The sequence below is a fragment of the Chiloscyllium punctatum genome, chromosome 2 (genome assembly GCF_047496795.1).
Source record: "Chiloscyllium punctatum isolate Juve2018m chromosome 2, sChiPun1.3, whole genome shotgun sequence".
NCBI lineage: Eukaryota > Metazoa > Chordata > Chondrichthyes > Orectolobiformes > Hemiscylliidae > Chiloscyllium > Chiloscyllium punctatum.
Window position 1 is genome coordinate 82,865,139 of NC_092740.1, and position 19,775 is coordinate 82,884,913.

General features: G+C 39.9%; 1 protein-coding gene across 4 annotated transcripts in view; it reads left to right on the plus strand.

Moving 5' to 3' along the window:
* Positions 1-3,758: 3,758 nt before the first annotated feature.
* LOC140486123 (protein JTB-like) overlaps positions 3,759-19,775 on the plus strand; it is a 32,904-nt gene continuing 16,887 nt past the window's right edge. The window contains exons 1-4 of one of the 4 annotated variants that reach the window (XM_072584775.1): positions 3,900-4,027; positions 4,253-4,335; positions 10,031-10,143; positions 13,764-13,804. In XM_072584775.1, coding sequence (XP_072440876.1) covers positions 10,070-10,143; positions 13,764-13,804 — 115 coding nt within the window. In that variant the 5' untranslated portion in view covers positions 3,900-4,027; positions 4,253-4,335; positions 10,031-10,069. The other 3 variants (XM_072584803.1, XM_072584783.1, XM_072584793.1) reach the window with 3 other exon arrangements.

Here is a 19,775-nt window from a genome sequence, read left to right on the forward strand (position 1 = left end):
GGATCCGGAGGGAGGTCTGTTGCTGGAGGCTTCGGATTTGTTGTAGGTACTGGTTGTCCTGGTTGGGTCCAAATTTTGTTGGTCTGAATGTCCTTTGCAAATCTGTGAGAGTGTTGTCCTGAGCTGCCTTTGCAAGTCTGTGAGAGTGTTGTCCTGAGCTGACTTTGGGGAGACAGGCCGCCTACTTGCGGAACGTTTCAGAGAACACCTCTGGGACACCCGGACCAACCAACCCAACCACCCCGTGGCTCAACACTTCAATTCCCCCTCCCACTTCATCAAGGACATGCAGGTCTTTGGACTCCTCCATCGCCAGACCATTGCAACACGACGGTTGGAGGAAGAGCGCCTCATCTTCTGCCTAGGAACCCTCGAACCACAAGGGATGAACTCAGACTTCTCCAGTTTCCTCATTTCCCCTCCCCCCACCTTGTCTCAGTCCCAACCCTCGAACTCAGCACCACCTTCCTAACCTGCAATCTTCTTCCTGACCTCTCCGCCCCCACCTCCACTCCAGCCTATCACCCTCACCCAATCACCCTCACCTTAAACTCCTTCCACCTATCGCATTTCCAACACCCCTCCCCCAAGTCCCTCCTCCCTACCTTTTATCTTAGCCTGCTTGGCACACTTTCCTCATGCCCGAAACATTGATTCTCCTGCTCCTTGGATGCTGCCTGATCTGCTGTGCTTTTCCAGCAACACATTTCCAGCATTAAATTAGGTTAGGATATCTGGTCAGCATGGATGAATTGGACGAAAGGGTCTGTTTCCATGCTCAACATCTCTATGACTTATGACTCTTTGAATGGCCATGAACTTAAAATGTTAACCTTATTTCACTGTCCTTAGCTGATCCTACTGACAGGGCTACCAACCATTCTGGAACTGCCAACAGGCATTGAAAGCAACCTGGAAATTTTAAAACAATAGAATTCCATTAATTGATTCCTAGCAACAAGAGTCTATTTTACTGATTGTGGTCACAGGTACCATTTCTATGCAAGGTGGCATGGAACATATGTGCCACCATTGCACACATGTTCAGCCTGAACTTTCACTGCCTTTGCCTGCCTAGAAAATTCATACCCACAAATCCAGTTCCAGCACAGTCTAGAAAGCTTTAATTGCTCCTGAGATCCTGACTGACAATCTTGTAAGGCCAAGTCTTTGGCTAAAAAGGGGCACTGCACCCTGCTTTGTTGCTGCCATTACCAAAACTCCAAATTGTTCAAATCCTTGGAATAACTCATACAATACATTTCACCTGAAAGAAATGATATCACCTTTGCTTCTGCTTCTCCTTTTGCATATCATTCCTTCTAGTTTATATTAAAATGTAATTGTTGCTTGCACAATGACTGGCACAATTTAGCACAATCTATGTACAATAAGCTAATTGCTTTCAATGGGTCTGACATCCCTTGCATTGGGATAATTGATTATAAAGGTCAAAACAGTTCCCTGGGTTCAACATCTGAAAAGTTCTACATAGTTGATACAGCAGGACCTTTTCTTATTTTATGTTCAGCATGCACAAATCTATGTATTATTATGATCCGTGAGATAACAAATCCATCAGTTTTAGCACCAAATTGCATGGCTTTGCAAAGCAAAGATTTCAGATTGCAACCTTGGCCACATTCATTTTTGGTCAGAGCCAAGTAGACCTTATTCAGCAAACTGCATCAGATAATCACTATCATCACCAGGTGGTATGAGTGAATCTTTAACAGGCCCACAACTAGCACGTTCATTCTGTTGATATAATGATAAAATAGGACCCCCAAGTAATGTAATCTCAAAGGCAAACAAAAGCTGATTCTGCAAGTTCTATGTCAATATATGCTGGACCACATACATTTAGGTCACATGGGCTCAGGAAAAAAGTACAAGAGATTGGTGCATGAATCTATATATTGGCATGATATATATAATAAGAACATCAACCAGCTATTCAAATCGTGGGAAACATGTCAACTGCATCAACATCAACAATCACAGTATCGCTCCTTCCTCTCGAGATTCCTTTCATGTCAAGGTGCAAGATCACTATTGTTATTCCCATATGCAAAGAAATAATTACATTTTGGTCACTGACTACTTCACCAACTTCCCCTTTATGCAACAAATCAAAGATCCCATTAGTGCAATAGTTTTGACACATTAAATGCTATATTTATTATATTTAATGTGGCTCAACAAATTGTGGTCGAAAAATATGACACTGGAAAAACACAGCAGGTCTGGCAGCAACCAAAGAGCAGGAGAATCAAAGTTACAGGCATAAACCCTTCATCAGGATGCTGCCTGACCTGCTGTGCTTTTCCAGTACCACAATGTTTGACTCTGATCTTCAGCATTAGCAGTCCTCACTTTCTCCTAATCAACCAATTGTGCTTGACTAAAGTCCACAGTGCACTAACGTATCCTTCCAAGATGTGTAGGAAATGTGACTTTAAAAATATTATCTCTCCTCCTTTTCGCTCTCAAATGAACAGCCTGGCAAAATGCACTGTTTGTGCTGTAAAATCCATGATAGTCAAAAGTGGCTTGCTAAGATTTCTAGTGGCTGTGCTAAATCTGCTTGCTACTTCTCCAATGAGTTACTCTCAATGGCAGCTCTCATATTTGGAAGGCAGAGCGACTCAGTTTTTCTTACCCACACTCTCAGCTTCCAACCATATGTGTGTGATGAAAGAGAGAAGGGAATGGTATAAAGCATAATCAAAAAGCATCCAGGCAGTTTTTCACTTGGACCAGGGCAGAATGTGAGAATTCAAGACTTACGAACAAACATATAGCTCAGTGGAAAGAGACTACAATTGTTTTGTATAGCCTTCGCCATGTAATGCTGTAATGACAAATGGTTAAATTCTATGAATAAATAGGCAAAGTCTGAACAGCATGGAATCAACCATCAGTTACACAAGATAGTGACTACTGACACATCTATGACAAATGACATATATCCATTTGTGAAGACACATACGGCACACATGGCCAAGGCGTGAAATTTGTCCAAGGACTGGGTCTGGTTGTGTCACACGTCCATTAGAGCATTGTCCAAATATGTAGAAATATTGTATCTATATGCGTTATTGTACTTGTTAACGGAAAAGGGTTCCAATTCTTTAACAAGAAAAGGTGCGGGATGTTATATAGATTTCAGATAGGAATGACGACAGTGATATAATATGACGTGCAACATTCAAGTATAAAAGTACCGATTTCACCTTCAATCATTCTTAGTAAAAATGGAGTCAGTGTGTAATGCACAATAGTAAGACCAATAAGCACAGACCTCAGACTGTAGATGTCTGTGATAGCATAGCAATTTAAATCATTAGTATTGTCTCAACCAGAGGCCACTCTTCGTAACATGTAACATGACCAACAAGTAAAACAACACTTGGGCTTTATCACACTGACAGCGGCGCTTGACCCGTGAAACTGCAAAGCAACCTGGTAATACATTTCTCATCCCTAGGAATGCAAAAAAGCAGTTTATTGAAAACAAATTTGAAAGTGACAAGTCAAACGATATCATATTAGGAGAGAAAAATAATGTCGCTGAAGTTTAATTAAGAGTTGTCGACAATAAAGAAGTGCCTTCCTGCTGCTTCTGCATATATCAGATTTCCAGCACCGACAGATAGTTACATTTCCACAGCCCCGCCCCATCTGTGACGCATAAAACCAGCTGCTGCCTCCACGGAAGCATGATGACATCTGAGCTACCGCATGGACGTGCGGCACTCGATCAATCATCGCTCCCTATGTAAATACGGACCCGAGGGCCTTTCCAGATTGGCTGCCCCCGACCGGCCCGTTGTGACGTAATTGAGGGTGACACTGTGTTTGAGGTCAGAGGGCGGAGCGGTTGCTGTGAGTATACAGGTTGTTGTGGGAGAGGGTTAATGTACCTGAACCTGGGTCCCGGGGCTAGGCCCACGGCATCTCCCGGGGAGTTGGGAAAGCCTGGACCTGTTGATGGCCTTCCTTCCCGCTCTGCATTGCTGTCCAGGTTAATTCCGGAAGAACCATTACAGCGACGTGAAACAGTGTTGCGCATCTGATTTCTCTTGAGTCTCCAATGAAAATATTGGAGTTGGGAAACCGGGTTGTTTGTGTTGGGGGTCACATGGACATCCAGGAAAATGTCTTAACTCGTGTGGACCGGTCCTGATCCCAGAGCAAAGACTGTTTCCACTGAACTGAATCCTGTCTTTTATTTGTTTCTCTTGCTCAGATGTGAGGCTCTTTAAGTTTTCAAACGGGTGTACGACGTCATCCTCAGTAATCGAATCGGGTTATGTTGATCTGATTTGGCAGGTATTGATGGTCGGTAGTTAACATAAGTGTTAATAAAGAGCATTAAAGTTTTCAGCACTTTCAAGGAGATTACCACAGGCTAGAGATTGAAAATAATCTGTTTTATGTTTGTGTATTTTTGCTTCTAATATTCCATCTCCATTGATGAGCTGGGAGTTAGATTTCAAGGCAATGATATTGTGATAAGGTGGCTTATTTTCTTTGGTAACTCCAACTTGCAAGTTATTTCTTTGTTGTAATTGTGGCTAATGGATGTATTTGGCTGCAGTTAGTAAATGACATCTGTTCTACAGGTCAGTTTGGAGCAAATTATTTGTTTTGTGAATGTAGTCCTCTGCTGTTAATCTTTTGACAAAGTAGGCCAAAAAAAAAGGTTTGGCTTCTTGAAATGTGCAATGTTTGAGCACTTCAAATAGGTTGCAAGTTTAGGTTGGCTGGAGAGTTTATGACTGTAAGACCATAAGAAAGAGGAACAGGAGTAGGCTGTTGGCCCCATGTGCCTGCCTTACCATTTAACAGGATCATAGGTGATCTGACATCCTAATGTCCACTTTCCTGCCTTTCCATGTAACACTTAGATTCTTGACTAATGAGCAAATTATTATATCTTGGTCTTAAATGTACATAAGGACTCTGTCTTCAGCTCTCTGGCAAGAAGATCCAAAGACATTTAACCCTCAGATGAAATTCTTCCTCATGTCGGTCTTGAATTAGTACCCCTTTATTCTGAGATTGTGCCCTCCATTCCCATGAGGGGGAACCAGGTGGCTCAGTGGTTAGCACTGTTGCCTCACCGCACCAGGGACTCTGTTCAATTCCAGCCTCAGGCTATTGTCTGTGTGGAGTTTGCACATTCTCCCCATGTCTGTGTGGGTTTCCTCTGGATGCTCTGGTTTCCTCCCACAGTCCAAAGATGTGTAGGTGAGGTGCATTAGTCAGGGGTAATATAAGGTAGGGGAATGGTTCTGGCTGGGTTACTCTTCGAAGGTCACTGTGCACTTGTTTGGCCAAATGACCTGTTTCCACACTGTAGGGATTCATCTGTGATGATTTACCATATCAAACTCTGAAGAATCATATATATTTAATGAGATTACCTTTCAATCTTCTAAGTTAGCTACAATTTCCCCTTCATGAAGCCATGCTGATTTTCCTTGATTTGATTATGAGCTTCCAAATGTGCTGCTATTACCCCCTTACAGGGATATGAGTAGCATGGTCACTCAGTAGTTAGCATTGCTATCTCTGTGCCAGGGACCCTGGGATTGATTCCAGCCCTGGGCAACTGTCTGTGTGGAGCTTGCAACTTTCTCCCAGGGTCTCTGTGGAATTCTGCCAGGTGCTCCGGTTTCCTTCCCACAGTCCAAAGATGTGCAGGTTAGGTGAATTGGCCATGCTACTTTGCCCATAGGGTCCAGGGCTATGCAAGCGAGATGGATTAACCATGGCAAATGCAGGGATAGGGTGAATCTAGGTGAGATGCTCTTTGGAGAGTCCGTGTGGACTCGATGGGACAAATAGCCTATTTCTGTGCTGTAAGGATTTTATGATTAATAATTGATTCCACCATTTTTCCAACAATAGTTATGAACCAAATCGGCTCATAGTTATCTGCTTTTAAATTGGGTTGTCACATTGACATTTTTCCAATTCCCTGTACTTCAGAACTTCTCCAGAATCCAAGGATTTCTGAAAAATTACAATTAATACATCTGCTGTCTCTGTAGCTTCTTTTAGGATTCTCAAATGCAAGCCAGTTATCTACTTTTAGCCCATTAGTTTGTCTAATGCTATTTCTCTAGTGATGATGGAACATAATTCTACCAACATAATTATTTAGTATGAATGGAATGTTCAAAGTTTCTTTCATTAAAGATTGATGCAAAATATCTGTAACTTCTGTGCCAGTTCCTTGTTCCCCATTACACTCTTTCCAGATTAACTTTCTGAGGGCCTTATGTTCACTTGGACTTCTCTCTCTTATATAATTAAAGAAGCTTTTATTGTCATCCTCACTTGTTTATTTTCTCAGTGTTCATATTTTCAGTACTCCTTTCCTGGATTCTGAATTTGTTCCAGTCTTTCATGCTATCACTGACTTTTGCCCTGATATGCTTTTTCTTTCAACTTCTGTACTGTTCTTAACTTCCTGAGTTAGCTATGGTTGGTTTATCTTCGAATCTTTCCAGCTGAGAGTCATGAAGTACATTCTTAAATGTATGTTGCTGTTTTCTTATTGTCTTTTCTGCTAATTTATCTACCCAGTTCATTTTTACTAATTCTATCCTCATTTCATAGTTTAATTTAAATAAAATGAAATACAGTTTTTTGACTCCAGTTTCTCTCACTTAACATGATAAACTGAATATTAAATTCTATGATCACTAATTCCTAGGGGATCTTTTACTTGGAGGTCTCTTTTTAAACCTCCTCATCACCCATTACTAGATCAATAGACACCTTGCTTCTTGATTTGTTTCCAAGCAATATTGCTGTAAGAAACTATGCATCGTGCACCCTGAATTTGTTTGTGTAGTTAACTTTTCCAGCACAATTGACCCAATCAACATGAAGATTAAAGTCACCCACAATTATTGCTCTATTCTTTTTGCATGCTCCTGTTATTTGTTGATACACTCCCTTTCCTATAGCTTGAAATTGTTTGGGGTCTATACGTCACTCCTACCAATGTCTTTCCCTTCCTGTTGTTTGTCTTCACCCAAATGGTTCTACATCATTTGAGCTGAAATCATTTCTCACAAATGTCCTCATTTCATTTCTAAACAATGCTACCCAACTACCTTTTCCTTCCCTCCCAACTCTTGGGAAGGTTAAATGTCCCTCACATGTTAAGTTCTCAGTCTTGTTCTACTTGTATAACCATATTTCACAATGGCTATGAGATTATATTCATTCACCTCTTGAACTACCAGATTACTTGGGATCCTACCTTTCACGAGCCATTATACTTTCCTTCAAAGTGGATGCTATATCTGTCATTTTCAATCTTTAAAGAAGAGAAGGAAGAATGCTATCAGAGATTAACTGATCATTCATCTTTTTTCTGTTTGTGGTTCCAAACTGTTTACTGTGACCGTACATTTGCTTGCATGATTTAAAATTCTGTCACTTATTGAGTTCAGTTTGAGTTTGGGAAGTTCTTAAATCATGAAATATGCTGTATAAATATAGATTGTTATAGAAGAACTCAATGGTTGCGATCTTATGCAACTCCTCATTGTAGAAAAATCACGTTTTAGAAACAGTGCTTAGTGTTGGTTATAATGAGATTATATCGCCAACAACCATTTTAAATGTTTGTGCTTTGGAAACAGTGTCCCCAATTCATTAATTGCATTACAGTGAACTTGTGTTGTAGCAGAACAATCTGAATGGTTGGTTTTTTTTGCCTATTTGGAACTTTGCTGTTCTAAATCTGGGAATAACTTCCAAATAGTAATCTCGTTTTAAAATTTAAATCTAATATGCAACTGGCTAACTTACTTGTATTAACTGACCATTGGTGTTGGTGTTGGTGCTGCAGCAGCAGCAGGGCTTATGCCCGAAACGTCGATTCCCCTGCTCCTTGGATGCTGCCTGACCAGCTGCGTTTTTCCAGCAACACATTTCCAGCTCTGATCTCCAGCATCTGCAGTCCTCACGTTCTTTTCCTATTGTTCCTAGGTAGCCTGTATTAACACACACACGCTGTGCCTCAGTGTAGAAATTGTTTCAATATAGCTAAATTGATGAGTGCAGGATTCCTATTCTTCATTCCACTGGCATTCAGGAAGACTCCTTTTTTAAAAGTAAAGTGATGAGAATGTTGCATATTAATTTTAGAAATAAAATGTACTACGATTTTAAAATAACTAGGATGGATTACTAAGAGTAGCCTCTTTTTTTTTTGGGGCGTTGGAGTAGCTTTAGGGTTTTGACATTTTTCCATTTGAAAGACTAATGGGATACACAGGTTAACTGTGTTCCAGTTTGTTTGGGCAACCTGCCTGTGGAACAGGTGAGAGTGAGGTCTTAAATGAATATTTCTCATCTGTATTCACAGAGGCGAAAGACATTGTAGCTGGGGTAGTGAGGGTCTAGAACATATCAGTAAGGCTGTATTTGATGATGTAGCAGATATGAAGGTACATAAATGCCCAGAGCCTGATTAAAATTCTTCTACTATAGAAGCAGGTGAGTAGATTGCCAGGCACCTAGTAAAGATATTTAATATTTCATTTGCCCATGAAGTGCCAGGTGACTAGTGAATAGCTAATGAGGTTCCTTTTTTCAAAAGTGGTACAGTGGTGATAGGCCAGGTAATTACAGGCCAGTTAGTCTGATGTCAGTGGTAATCATTAGAAAAAGAGGGATAAGGATAATCAACACTTGGAAAGGCAGGGATTGATCAGGGTGAACAGTGCGGATTTGTTAGAGGGAGATCCTGTCTGACTAAATTTGAGTTTGTTATAAAAGTAACGCAATATATTGGTGGTAATGCAGTTGGAGTGCTTTAAATGGACTTCACTAAGGTCTTTGACAAGGTCCCAAATGGAAGGGTAGTCTAAAAGGCCCATGGAATCCCAGTTGGTAAACTGTATCCAAAATTGGCTTGGAAATAGGAGGTAAAGGGTGATGCTGGAGGGTTTTTATGATTGGAAGCCTGTGACCAGTAATGTATCGCAGGGACTGGTGCTGGGACCCTTGCTGTTTATGCATTGGATGTGAATTTAGAAGGTAAAATTTGTAAACTTGCAGACGACATGAAAATCAGCAGTGTTTTTGGTGGTGAGGAGGATGGTCTCAAGCTTTTGATCTTGATTAGCTGGTAAATTAGGTAGAGCAGTGGCAGATGGAATTTTAATCCTGATAAGTGAGAGATGATGCATTTTGGGAGGTCCAGTAGGGAAGAATATACACAACGAAATTAGGTTCTGAGGAACAAGGGGACCTTGGTGTACAAGTCCATGGATCTCTGAAGGTGTCAGCACAGGTAGACGGTGATGAAGAAAGCATATGGGATGCTTGCCTTCATTAGCTGGGGTGCAGAATATAGGAGTAAGGTACCAAGCACTGTTGTTCATTTACCTTTTAAATCCGTGATGAGTGCCTAATTATTGTCAAAGCATCCTTTTATTATCATGTTTAGAATTTTCCCAATGATTGACAGTGGAGTATTGGGTTTGGTGGATATCGTGGGGTTACAGCATTATGAAACATTAGTTTGGTCACAGCTGGAATACTGTGTGCAGTTGTGGTCACCACATTATGGTAAAGACATGATTGTACTGGAGAGGTTACAGGGGAGACTTACCAGGATTTTTGCCTACGATGAAAAGTCTCAATTATGAGACTTTGATTTTCCCTCGGTTTGTTTTTACCCTGGGTTTGATTTTCCCTTGAATAGAGGATGTTGACCAGGGATTTGATTGAGGAACACCCTTAAAATGCCAATATATGATGATAGTGGATCAAGTGCCAGGTAAATGGGGTTGGGGTAGTTTGATGCTTGTTGGTCAGCATAGACATGGTGGGCTGAAAGGTCTGTTTCTATGCTCTTATTCTGAACAGCGTTTATTCTACCAGGCATTATTTATGGAATGTTTTGATAATTAAAAATCATAAAATGATTCATTTTGTTTTTAGCTGTTAAATGCACTTTTTAACATTCCTGATGTTTTTTTTTGATTTGCAGCAAATAAATCGCCCAGTTTGAAAAGGGGGATAAAAGAAAATGTTGCAGTTGGCAGAGTTGGTGTATCTTCTAGTTTATTTGTGTACAGTATGGAATATGTTCATATCTTTCAGGTAAAATAAGCTTATATGCAGACCCAAATTTTGAGCGTGATTAGCCTTTTCAATTGATGTAAAATGCTAAGCATACAGTACATTTTAAATTAAAACCTATTAAGAGCAATTTTTATGGTTGATTTTGGGTGATACTAAATACTCAATATGAAAAACCTCCCGAAAATAAATGAAACATCTCTGGACTAATGTCAATAAGGAACTGAAATGTATTAATTTTTTTTAAAAAAGGTAGTATTACAGAAATTGAAGGGACATAAAATAGATTGTTACCTGGACCTGATTATCCACATCCCATAGGTGACTTTGGTAAAGGATGTGTTGGTGGTCAGCTTATAAAATTCTATAGCCTGGGGAATGATTCCAGCAGATTTGTAAGGTTGCAAATGTAACCACATCCTTCAACAAAGGAAGCAAAGAGAAAACCATTATTTACAAAAGGAAAACGAGGACCAGTGTTTGGTCTGAGCTAGTTACTCTATGACAATGATTTGGTTGTCAGAATTAAATGTCCATCAAACTTTGTTTTACTTGGAACACTTGATAAACAGGCAAAAAATTGTATACCTAAAATCCGACGATCTACTGTGATGTCCGAGTGTTTATGCTGTAAATAAAGTATGGGATGCCTATACCCTCCCCTTCATTACATTACTTACTGTATGTTTTTACATTAATGCATCTAAAATCAATGTATTTACATAGATTTTTTTTGGGGATATGTTGATGTCTCAAAGTTTCACTTGGTCAGGGTTTGCTGTGGTTATGCATACCTCTTGACTAACCAGAATATTTGATCACCTGGCATACTTTTGGTCCCATAGATGCTGCCTAACAAAAGGTGTACTTTAATATTTCCAAGTTTACTGATGACAGGAGCTGGATGAACATGCATGTTATGAAATAGATGCAAAGATGCTTCAAAGGAATATGGAGAGGTTATGTGAGTGGGTAACATTGAGAGATGGAGTACCAGGTAGCAACATGAGAGATAGTAAAATATAGTGTCCAAATGGTGAAAGATTGGGAAGTGCTGAACTTCAAAGGGACTTGGATGTCCTTGATCCGGAGGTACTGAAGATTAATGTGCAGGTACAGCAAGCAAGTCGAGAAAAATGGTATGTTGATCTTTATTACAAGAGGATTTTGAGGGTGGAAGTAACTAGTCTCACTGTAATTATATAGAGCTTTGAGACCACACTTATTGTGCACAACTATTCTTGCCTACAGATTTATTTGTCATAGGAGTGTTAGAAAGGTTGACCAAGTTAATTCATGGGACAGAGGAATTATCTTATGAGGAAAGATTACATAGGTTGGCGTTTTGGAAAATGAGAGGTAGCTTCATTGAAACATACGAAATTCTTAAGAGAATGGTAGTGAAGATATTTCCACTTGCTGCAGGGGATCTAGAACTGGGAAGCAGTCTCGGAATAAGTGACTGCCCATTTAGGATTGTGAGGAGTTTCTTCAGTAGAAGAGGGTGGTGAATCTTTGGAATTCTCTGAATTCTCATACAGCATTGTGGAGCATAGCTGTTTGACTGAGATTGACATTTTTAATGTGAGGAAATCTATTGAGGGATATGGGCTGCTGCAGAAAAAGTCTTAACTAGAAGATCAACCGATAAGTGATGAAGTAGGCTTGAAGCATGGAATAGTGTACTCCTATTTCATATGCTTTCACTAGACACACAGCCCTTTATTGCTCTGTTTCCTTGTAGGACACCTTCAGATAAATTTGAATTGGACTTTCGCTAATTATAGTCCAATCTTTAGTGAGCCTGGCAATGGAAAGTGATGCATCATCCTCCGAATTGATGCAGCCTCTTGATTCTGCTGACTGTGTAACATTCCTTGGAATGTTTTACTGTGTTCAAGATGCCATAGAAGTGGTTGTGGTTGTTGTGCTGGTTTTTCACCCTCACCCTCACTTCTATAAATCACAAAGCCATTTCCTGTGTCTATTATTAAATAAAGGTATTATCCAGAGTACCTCTAGACACTGCTGAACAGAACACCACAGATTTCATTCCCACCTTTTAATCATGTAGTTCATTTCAACTAAGGCAGCATCCTTTCTCTTGGGCTAGAAAAGGGAAATAGTCAAAACTTTGCTTAGTAATTTGTATTGGTTAGCATGGAAAGATGACATAAGTGTCAGCTATAAACAAGATGACTATAGTTCAAATCTTTCGATAAGTGTTAGCCTACTTACCTTTTGGTGCAGTTTGTCACATGTATTTCTGGCCCAGAATCCTTCTCAGCTGAAGCAGCTTACACAGGCTGTGCAAAGGCAGCAACAGAATGGATCAGTGCTGAAACCATCCCCCTTTTTCAGCAAAAGTCATGTGTTTTAATGGTCCATTATGCTCTGAGGGTACTGAGTATATGTAGGTGTGACAGGCTGCTGAGGGAGTAGGGTGCATATGGGTGCCAGGTAAATTGGTGAGGGTCTGGGGTAAGTCGGGGCAGGTTCGGGAAGGGTAGAATCAGACTTTTATAGTGTGGCAAATCTGCTAGGGTAGATTTGGGATTAGAAGGGATAATAAGGGTTTGGTAAACTGTTTTTCTTGGAGAGGAGATTGAGAAGTTTACAAAGTCATAAGAGGTCTGGATGGAAAGTTGTTCCTGCTTGTGAAAGAATAGAGAATGAAAGGTTGCAGATTTTAAACTTATTTGCTACATTTGCAATTCCATGTGGGGGGAAAAGCTTTGGTTCTGGAATGCACTGCCTTGAAGTGTGGTGGATGCAGGTTCAGTTGAGGCAATCAAGAAGACATTGTTTCTATTTGAATAATCATCTAATGTGCAAGGCTAATGGAGAAAGCAGGAGTATTTAGTTCATTTGGAAAGCTGTGTGGACACAGTGCACCAAATAGCCTCCAATGATTGTAATCCTTCTAGTACTGAGCAGAACATGAACTTTGGAATTGATTTTGTGACTATTTATATATACCTAATTTCAAAGGCCCTTTTAAAAAGTAAACAATAATTTTGTCTGAGCACAAGAATTTATTTTGTTCTACTAACTGCAAAGTATGTAGCCTAATTTTGAAAATGCATTTGGTCCTAATTTACCAACACAGATTACTGATAATAAAATTCAGTTGAAAGATTCAGTTAAAATACTGAATAGAAACTTCAAAGACCATAGTGAGATTGCTGGCTCAAGTTTTAAACTTTCCAACTGTTGCCATACAAACCTTTGAAATCTTTCAGCAAGCAAGATGCATAATCAATTTTTTTATAATTGGCTGTTATCCTCTTTTCAATATTTGTCACTAGTTCTAAATTGCATCAATTTTGGTCCATTACCAGTTTAAATTGCTCACAACTGTTGTGCATGATGAATTACTTATGTCACTCTTATCAGAATATCTTGACTGCACCAAAATTAAATTGGTCATAGAGATGTACAGCACAGAAACAGACTCTTGGGTCCAACTAATCCTAATTGGTTTAATAATGTATACAATATTTACACCTTTTGTATAATGCATTTACAAAGTTCATCTTAGTTAGTTTTGTTTTTTTAATCTAAAATTGAGGAATGCAGCATAATAGCTTGTTTGTTTGTATAATTATAATTCAGTGAACTTGTTGTCTGGATTCTTCTAGAGCATGTGATGCTGTGCCATTGCAGTCAGAAAGGAATGCAAGTAAGTACTGAAATGATTAAATTAACAAGTAGCAAAATTTACTGTAATTTTTGGAAAGAGCAAGGAAAAAAAGGACAAGTCCTAACTGCCATTGAAACCAATGTAATGCAAGGATATAATGTGTTGATGACAAAAAATTTGTGTCAAATATGCATCCCTATAGACAGACATGTTGTTATTAGTGAGTTTTGAGAAGATTTGTAACTCAGGTTGAAGTTCTGGTCGTAGGTTTGCTGGCTGAGCTAGAAGGTTTGTTTTCAGACATTTCATCACCATATGAGGTAACATCTGCAGTGAGTTTCTGGATGAAGCACTGGTGGTATAGCCCGCTTTCTATTTGTGTTTGGATGGTGGTGTCGTTTCCTGTGGTGGTGTAATTTCCTGTTCTTTTTCTCAGGGGGTGATAAATGGGATCCAAGTCAATGTGTTTGTGGGTAGACTTCTGGTTGGAATGCCATGCTTCTAGGAATCTTTGTGCATGTCTCTGTTTGGCTTGTTCTCTGATGGATGTGTTGTTCCAGTCGAAATGGTGTCCTTCCTCATCTGTATGTAAGGATATTAGTGAGAGTGGGTCATATCTTTTTGTGGCTAGTTGTTCATGTATCCAGCTGGCTAGTTTTCTGCCTGTTTGTCCAATGTAGTGTTTGTTACAGTTTTTGCAAGGTATTTTCTAGATGACATTCGTTTTGCTTGCTGTCTGTATAGGGTCTTTCAAGTTCATTTGCTGCTGTTTTAGTGTGTTGGTGGGTTTGTGGGCTACCATGATGCCAAGGGGTCTGAGTTGTCTGGCAGTCATTTCCGGGATGACTTTCACATAGGGGAGAATGGCTAGGGTTTCTGGACATGTTTTGCTATTTTGTATGGGTTTGTTGCTGAGAAATTGGCGGACTGTGTTCATTGGAAACCCATTCTTTAAAACAGTGTATAGGTTATTTTTCTGTGTGTTAGCTCGTTGAAATAATGTTCTGATGCAGCTTTGTGGGTGTTTGGATGGCTGCTTCTGTAGTTTAATATTTGGTCCATATGTGTTTTGTTTTTCCTGTCCAATGCTGGTTTGAAGTTTCCCATTGACTGTTTACTCTACTGCAATATCTAGGAATGGCAGTTTGTTGTTTTCCTCCTCTTTAGTGAGTTTTATGCCAGTAAGGGTATTACTGGTTGTCTTGGAAGTTTTCCTCTAATTGGCTTTGTTTAGTAATGACAAAGGTGTCATCTATGTAGCGGACCCAAAGTTTGGGTTGGATGGTTGGCAGAGCTGTTTGTTCTAGACATTAGACAGCGACAAACACAGAAAATGAAAAAAACTAGACCTGTAGAAGAAAGTAGACAAACTTACACAAAATAACAACACTGACAGCACAGAAGCATGGATAAAAATTTATCTAACCGACCCTTAACAGACATTGAAAAAGCCGTCTTAGTAAGAGGATTAAAGTACAACTTGCAGGGTGCGGACAAGAAAGATTTCTTAGCAGCATTAGAAACAATACTGAAAGACAACCAACTCTCAGAAGAAACCCAGCAAACCATCAGACAGTCACACCAACATTAAGCAGGAAAAAGGAAGGAAGGAAGGAAACTCACTCAATACATAAAGGAAAACACTAGAAAGATTTGAAAAAAAAAGAGGATAACAACGTTTTTATATCTCCAGACAAAGGATGCTTGACAGTTATTTTAAATCAAAGAGACTACATTGAGAAAATGAACGTGTTACTTGTAGATACCAACACTTATCAACAAGTGACGATAGACCTGACCCCACAACTAGAAAAGCGAGTCACAGCCCTACTCAAAAAGAAACTTCAGCAATCTGGAGAAATAAATAAGACCAACTTCCAAAAAATTAAACCAGATGGATCCAACACACCACGCTTCTACAAATTACCCAAAATTCACAAACCAGGAGCCCGGCTCAGACCCATAGTCTTGCTACCTGGAACACCAACTTACTGATTTGACCAATAATCTATACCAAAGACTAAAATACTTAGTTGAAGACTCACACCACTCCATCCAAGAATTCCTGAAGACTATCAAAGACACCAAGATGAGGATGAAATAATTGTCTCCTTTGACGTAACCGTCCTGTTCATATCCATCAACATCAACCTAGCCAAGGAAACACTGACTCTTCTATTAGAAGACCCAAAGACAACATAGACCAAACACCACCAACATTGATCACCAAGGTCAATATCGTCAAGCTAGTGGACCTATGCCTTACCACCCACTTCACCTTCAACAACAAAACGTACAGACAAACCAATGGCACACCCGTGGGGTCTCTGATATCAGGGTTCTTAGCATAGGCATAGGTGAAAAGACTTGAGCAAAGAGCTCTGCCAACCATCCAACCCAAATTTTGGGTTCACTACATGGATGACACCTTTGTCATCACTAAATGAAAGAAATTAGAGGAGACCTTCAAGACAGACAATAATACCCTTACTGGCATAACCGTCACGAAAGAGGAGGCAAACCAAATAAACTGCCATTCCTAGATGTCTCAGTGAACAGCCAATGGGAAACTTCAAACCAGCATCGACAGGAAAACAACACATACAGGCCAAATATTAAACAACAGAATCAATCATCCCAACACCCACAAACTAAGCTGCATTAAAACATTTCACCAAGCCATCACACACTGCAGCACAGAGGAAAATCACTTATACATTGGGTACTCGTTCTTTTTGAATACAATGAACACCGATATCTCAGCAACTAACCCAAACAAGCAGACAAACATGTCCAGAAACCCTAGTTGCTCTCCTTGCATCAAAGACATCTCAGAAATGACTGCCAGACTACTCAAACCCCTTGGCATCATGGTAGCCCACAAACCCACCAACACACTAAAACAGCAGCTAATGAACTTGATAGACCCTTTACAGACAACAAGAACAATTAATGTTGTCTACAAAATACCACTCAAGAACTGTATCCAACACTACATTGGACAAACAGGCAGAAAACTAGCCACCAAGGAACACCAAATCAACTAACCACAAAAAGACTACTATCCTTACTTACAGATGAGGAAGGACACCACTTCAACTGGGACGACACATCCATCAGAGGACAAGCCAAAAAGACACGCACGAGAATTCCTAGAAGCATGGCATTCCTACCGGAACTCTATCAACAAACTTGACTTGGATCCCGTTTAGCACCACCTGAGAAAAGGGACAGGAAATGATATCACAGGAAATGACATCATACAACCCAAGGAAATGCAAACACATAAATAGAAAGTGGGCTACACCACTAGTGCTTTATCTGGAGGCTCACTGAGGATGTTACCTCATATGGTGAGGAAATGTCTGACAACAAACCTTCCAACTCAGCAAGCAAACTTACATCTATGTTTTATTATGTTTTCTTTCACGAGAATGTGGGCAAGGACAACATTGAATATCAATTCCTAATTGCTCTTGGTGGTGGTGAGCCAACAGTTGAAAAATGCTGAAGCTTGTGTTGAGAAGGTATTCCTGCAGGGTAGCTCGATAATCAAGTTGAGAATTTTAATTTGGCAATGATGCAGCAATTTTTATATATTTCTTCATCAATAAATATTTTGACGTAATTTGCCTCCAATGAAGAAAATGTATGAAGGTGCTTCAAAGGGACATTATAAATGAATAAAGCACTAATAGATATGGACATTTTACAGCACAGGTCCATTTGGCCTGTGATATTTGCACTAGGCAACAAAATTCTGATCCACTAATCCTGTTTTTCCAGCTTTGGCCCATAGTCTTGGATCAAATTTAGCTAGCTATCTAAATATTGCTTAAATGTTGTGGCCCTGATATCTCCTCCCTCAACAGCCTAGGATAACCCTCATTGGGATCTGCTGCTTTATCCACTTTTAAGGCTGCTAAATACAATAGTACTTCCTGTGTGCATTTCTTCTGATATCTCATCGTCTCTGCCTTGATGTCTTTATTTGTGTCGTTTTTTTTTCATTGTGAAGACCTCCTCAAAGTCTAAATTGAGATCCGTGCCCATGACTTCACTGATTAACTCTAACTCTATGGTACCTAAAGGACTCTAGTGTTTCCCTCATTCTCTTGCTCTATATCTGTTTGGAAAAACCTCTTTTTGGATTTCCATTTTTTTTTTCTACCCACTAATGCTTTTTCACCTTTGCTTTCCTAATTTCAAATTTAAGTTTCACCCCTCTGCATTCTTATGCTGCTCCAGGGACTGTATTTAAACCCCCTAGTAGCAGCATAAACTCCTTTTTGTTTCTGCTGGTGATCACCTGTGAGTCTCTGACATCTAGGATTCTTTGGCGTTAGTTCCATCTTTTGTCTTTAGGTAGAAATATGTTTAACCTGTAGAACATAAAACAGTACAGCAGAGGAATGGGCCCTTTGTCTCACTATGTTGTGCAGAGCATGATGCCAAGTTAAACTAATCCTTTTGCCTGCTCCTGGTCCATATCCCTCCATTCCTTGCTTATTCATGTACTTATCTAAAAACCCTGTCATATCGGCTTCCACCACAAACCTCAGCAGCAAGTTCTAGGCACCTACTATTCTTTGTATAAGAAAATAAAACTTGCCCCTCCCATCTCCTTTGAACTTCGCCCTCTACCTTAAATACACAACCTCCTAGTATCTCACATTTGTGGGGGGGAAAAAGATACTGACTGTCAACCCTATCTGTGCATCTCATAATTTTATAAACTTCTGTCAGGTCTGCCCTTAACCTCTGCTGCTCCAGAGAAACCCAATTTGTCCAGCCTCTCCTGTATAATGCATACCCTCTTATCGAGTCAGCATCCTGGTAAACCTCTTCTGCACCCTCTCCAAAGCCTCTACATCCAGTAGTATGGTGACCAGAATTGAACACATTACTCTCTGTGGCCTAACCAAAGTCTTTATAAAGCTGCAACATCACTTCCTGACTCTTGTACTCGATGCCAATACCAATAAAGGCAAATGTGCCATATGCCTTCTTTACCACCATATTTACTTGTAGGCCATTTTTAGGGAGCTATGGACTAGGACCCCAAGTTCCATTTGTACATCCATGCTGTTCAGTGTTGTACCATTTAACTGTATATATTTCCTTAACATTTGATCTCAAAAGTGCAGCACCTCACACACCTAGAATAAAGTCCATCTTCCATTTCTTTGCCCATATCTACAACTGATCTATATCCCACTATATCCTCTGACAACTTTCTACACTATCCACAACTGCACAGATCTTTGTGTCGACTGCAAACTTACTAACCCACCCATCTATGTTTTCAACCAAGTCATTTATAAGTAAAACAAACTGCAGAGGTCCAAGTTTGGATCCCTGTGAAACACCTAGTCACTGACCTCCAGCCACTAAAACAACCTTCTCCCTCCACCCACTACCTCTGTCTCCCATCAGCATGCCGATTCTGACTTGAAACTGCCAAGTCACCGTGGATCCCATGCATCTGAACTTCTGGGTGAGCCTACAAAAAGGAACGTTGTTGAAAACCTTACTAAAATCCATGAAAACCACATCCACTGCTTCACCCTTATCACCTCCTCAAAAATATCAATCAAGATAGTAAGACACGAGCTACCCTGCAAAAAGCCATGCTGACTGTCCCTAATTAGGCCATGCTTTTCCAAATGTGCATTAATCTCATTCTTAGGAATCATCTCCAGTAGATTCCCAACTGTCAATATGAGACTCACTGGTCTATAATTTCCTGGATTATCCCTATTTCTGTTCTTGAACAGGCATACTTTAACATTTGCTCCGCAAATATGTTTTGGATGACAACCTGCAAATGGCAGTGTTCTTGTGAACTTGATGCTCTTAATAGAGCTTTTGGAGAAGTCTTGACAAATTGTTGCAGTGTATGCTGTAGATGATTTAAATTGCAACCATGGTCTCTCCAGCAATTTCACATTGTATTTTCACATATGCTGCTTTATCCTGGATTGTGTCCTTTTTAAATAACATTTGAAGG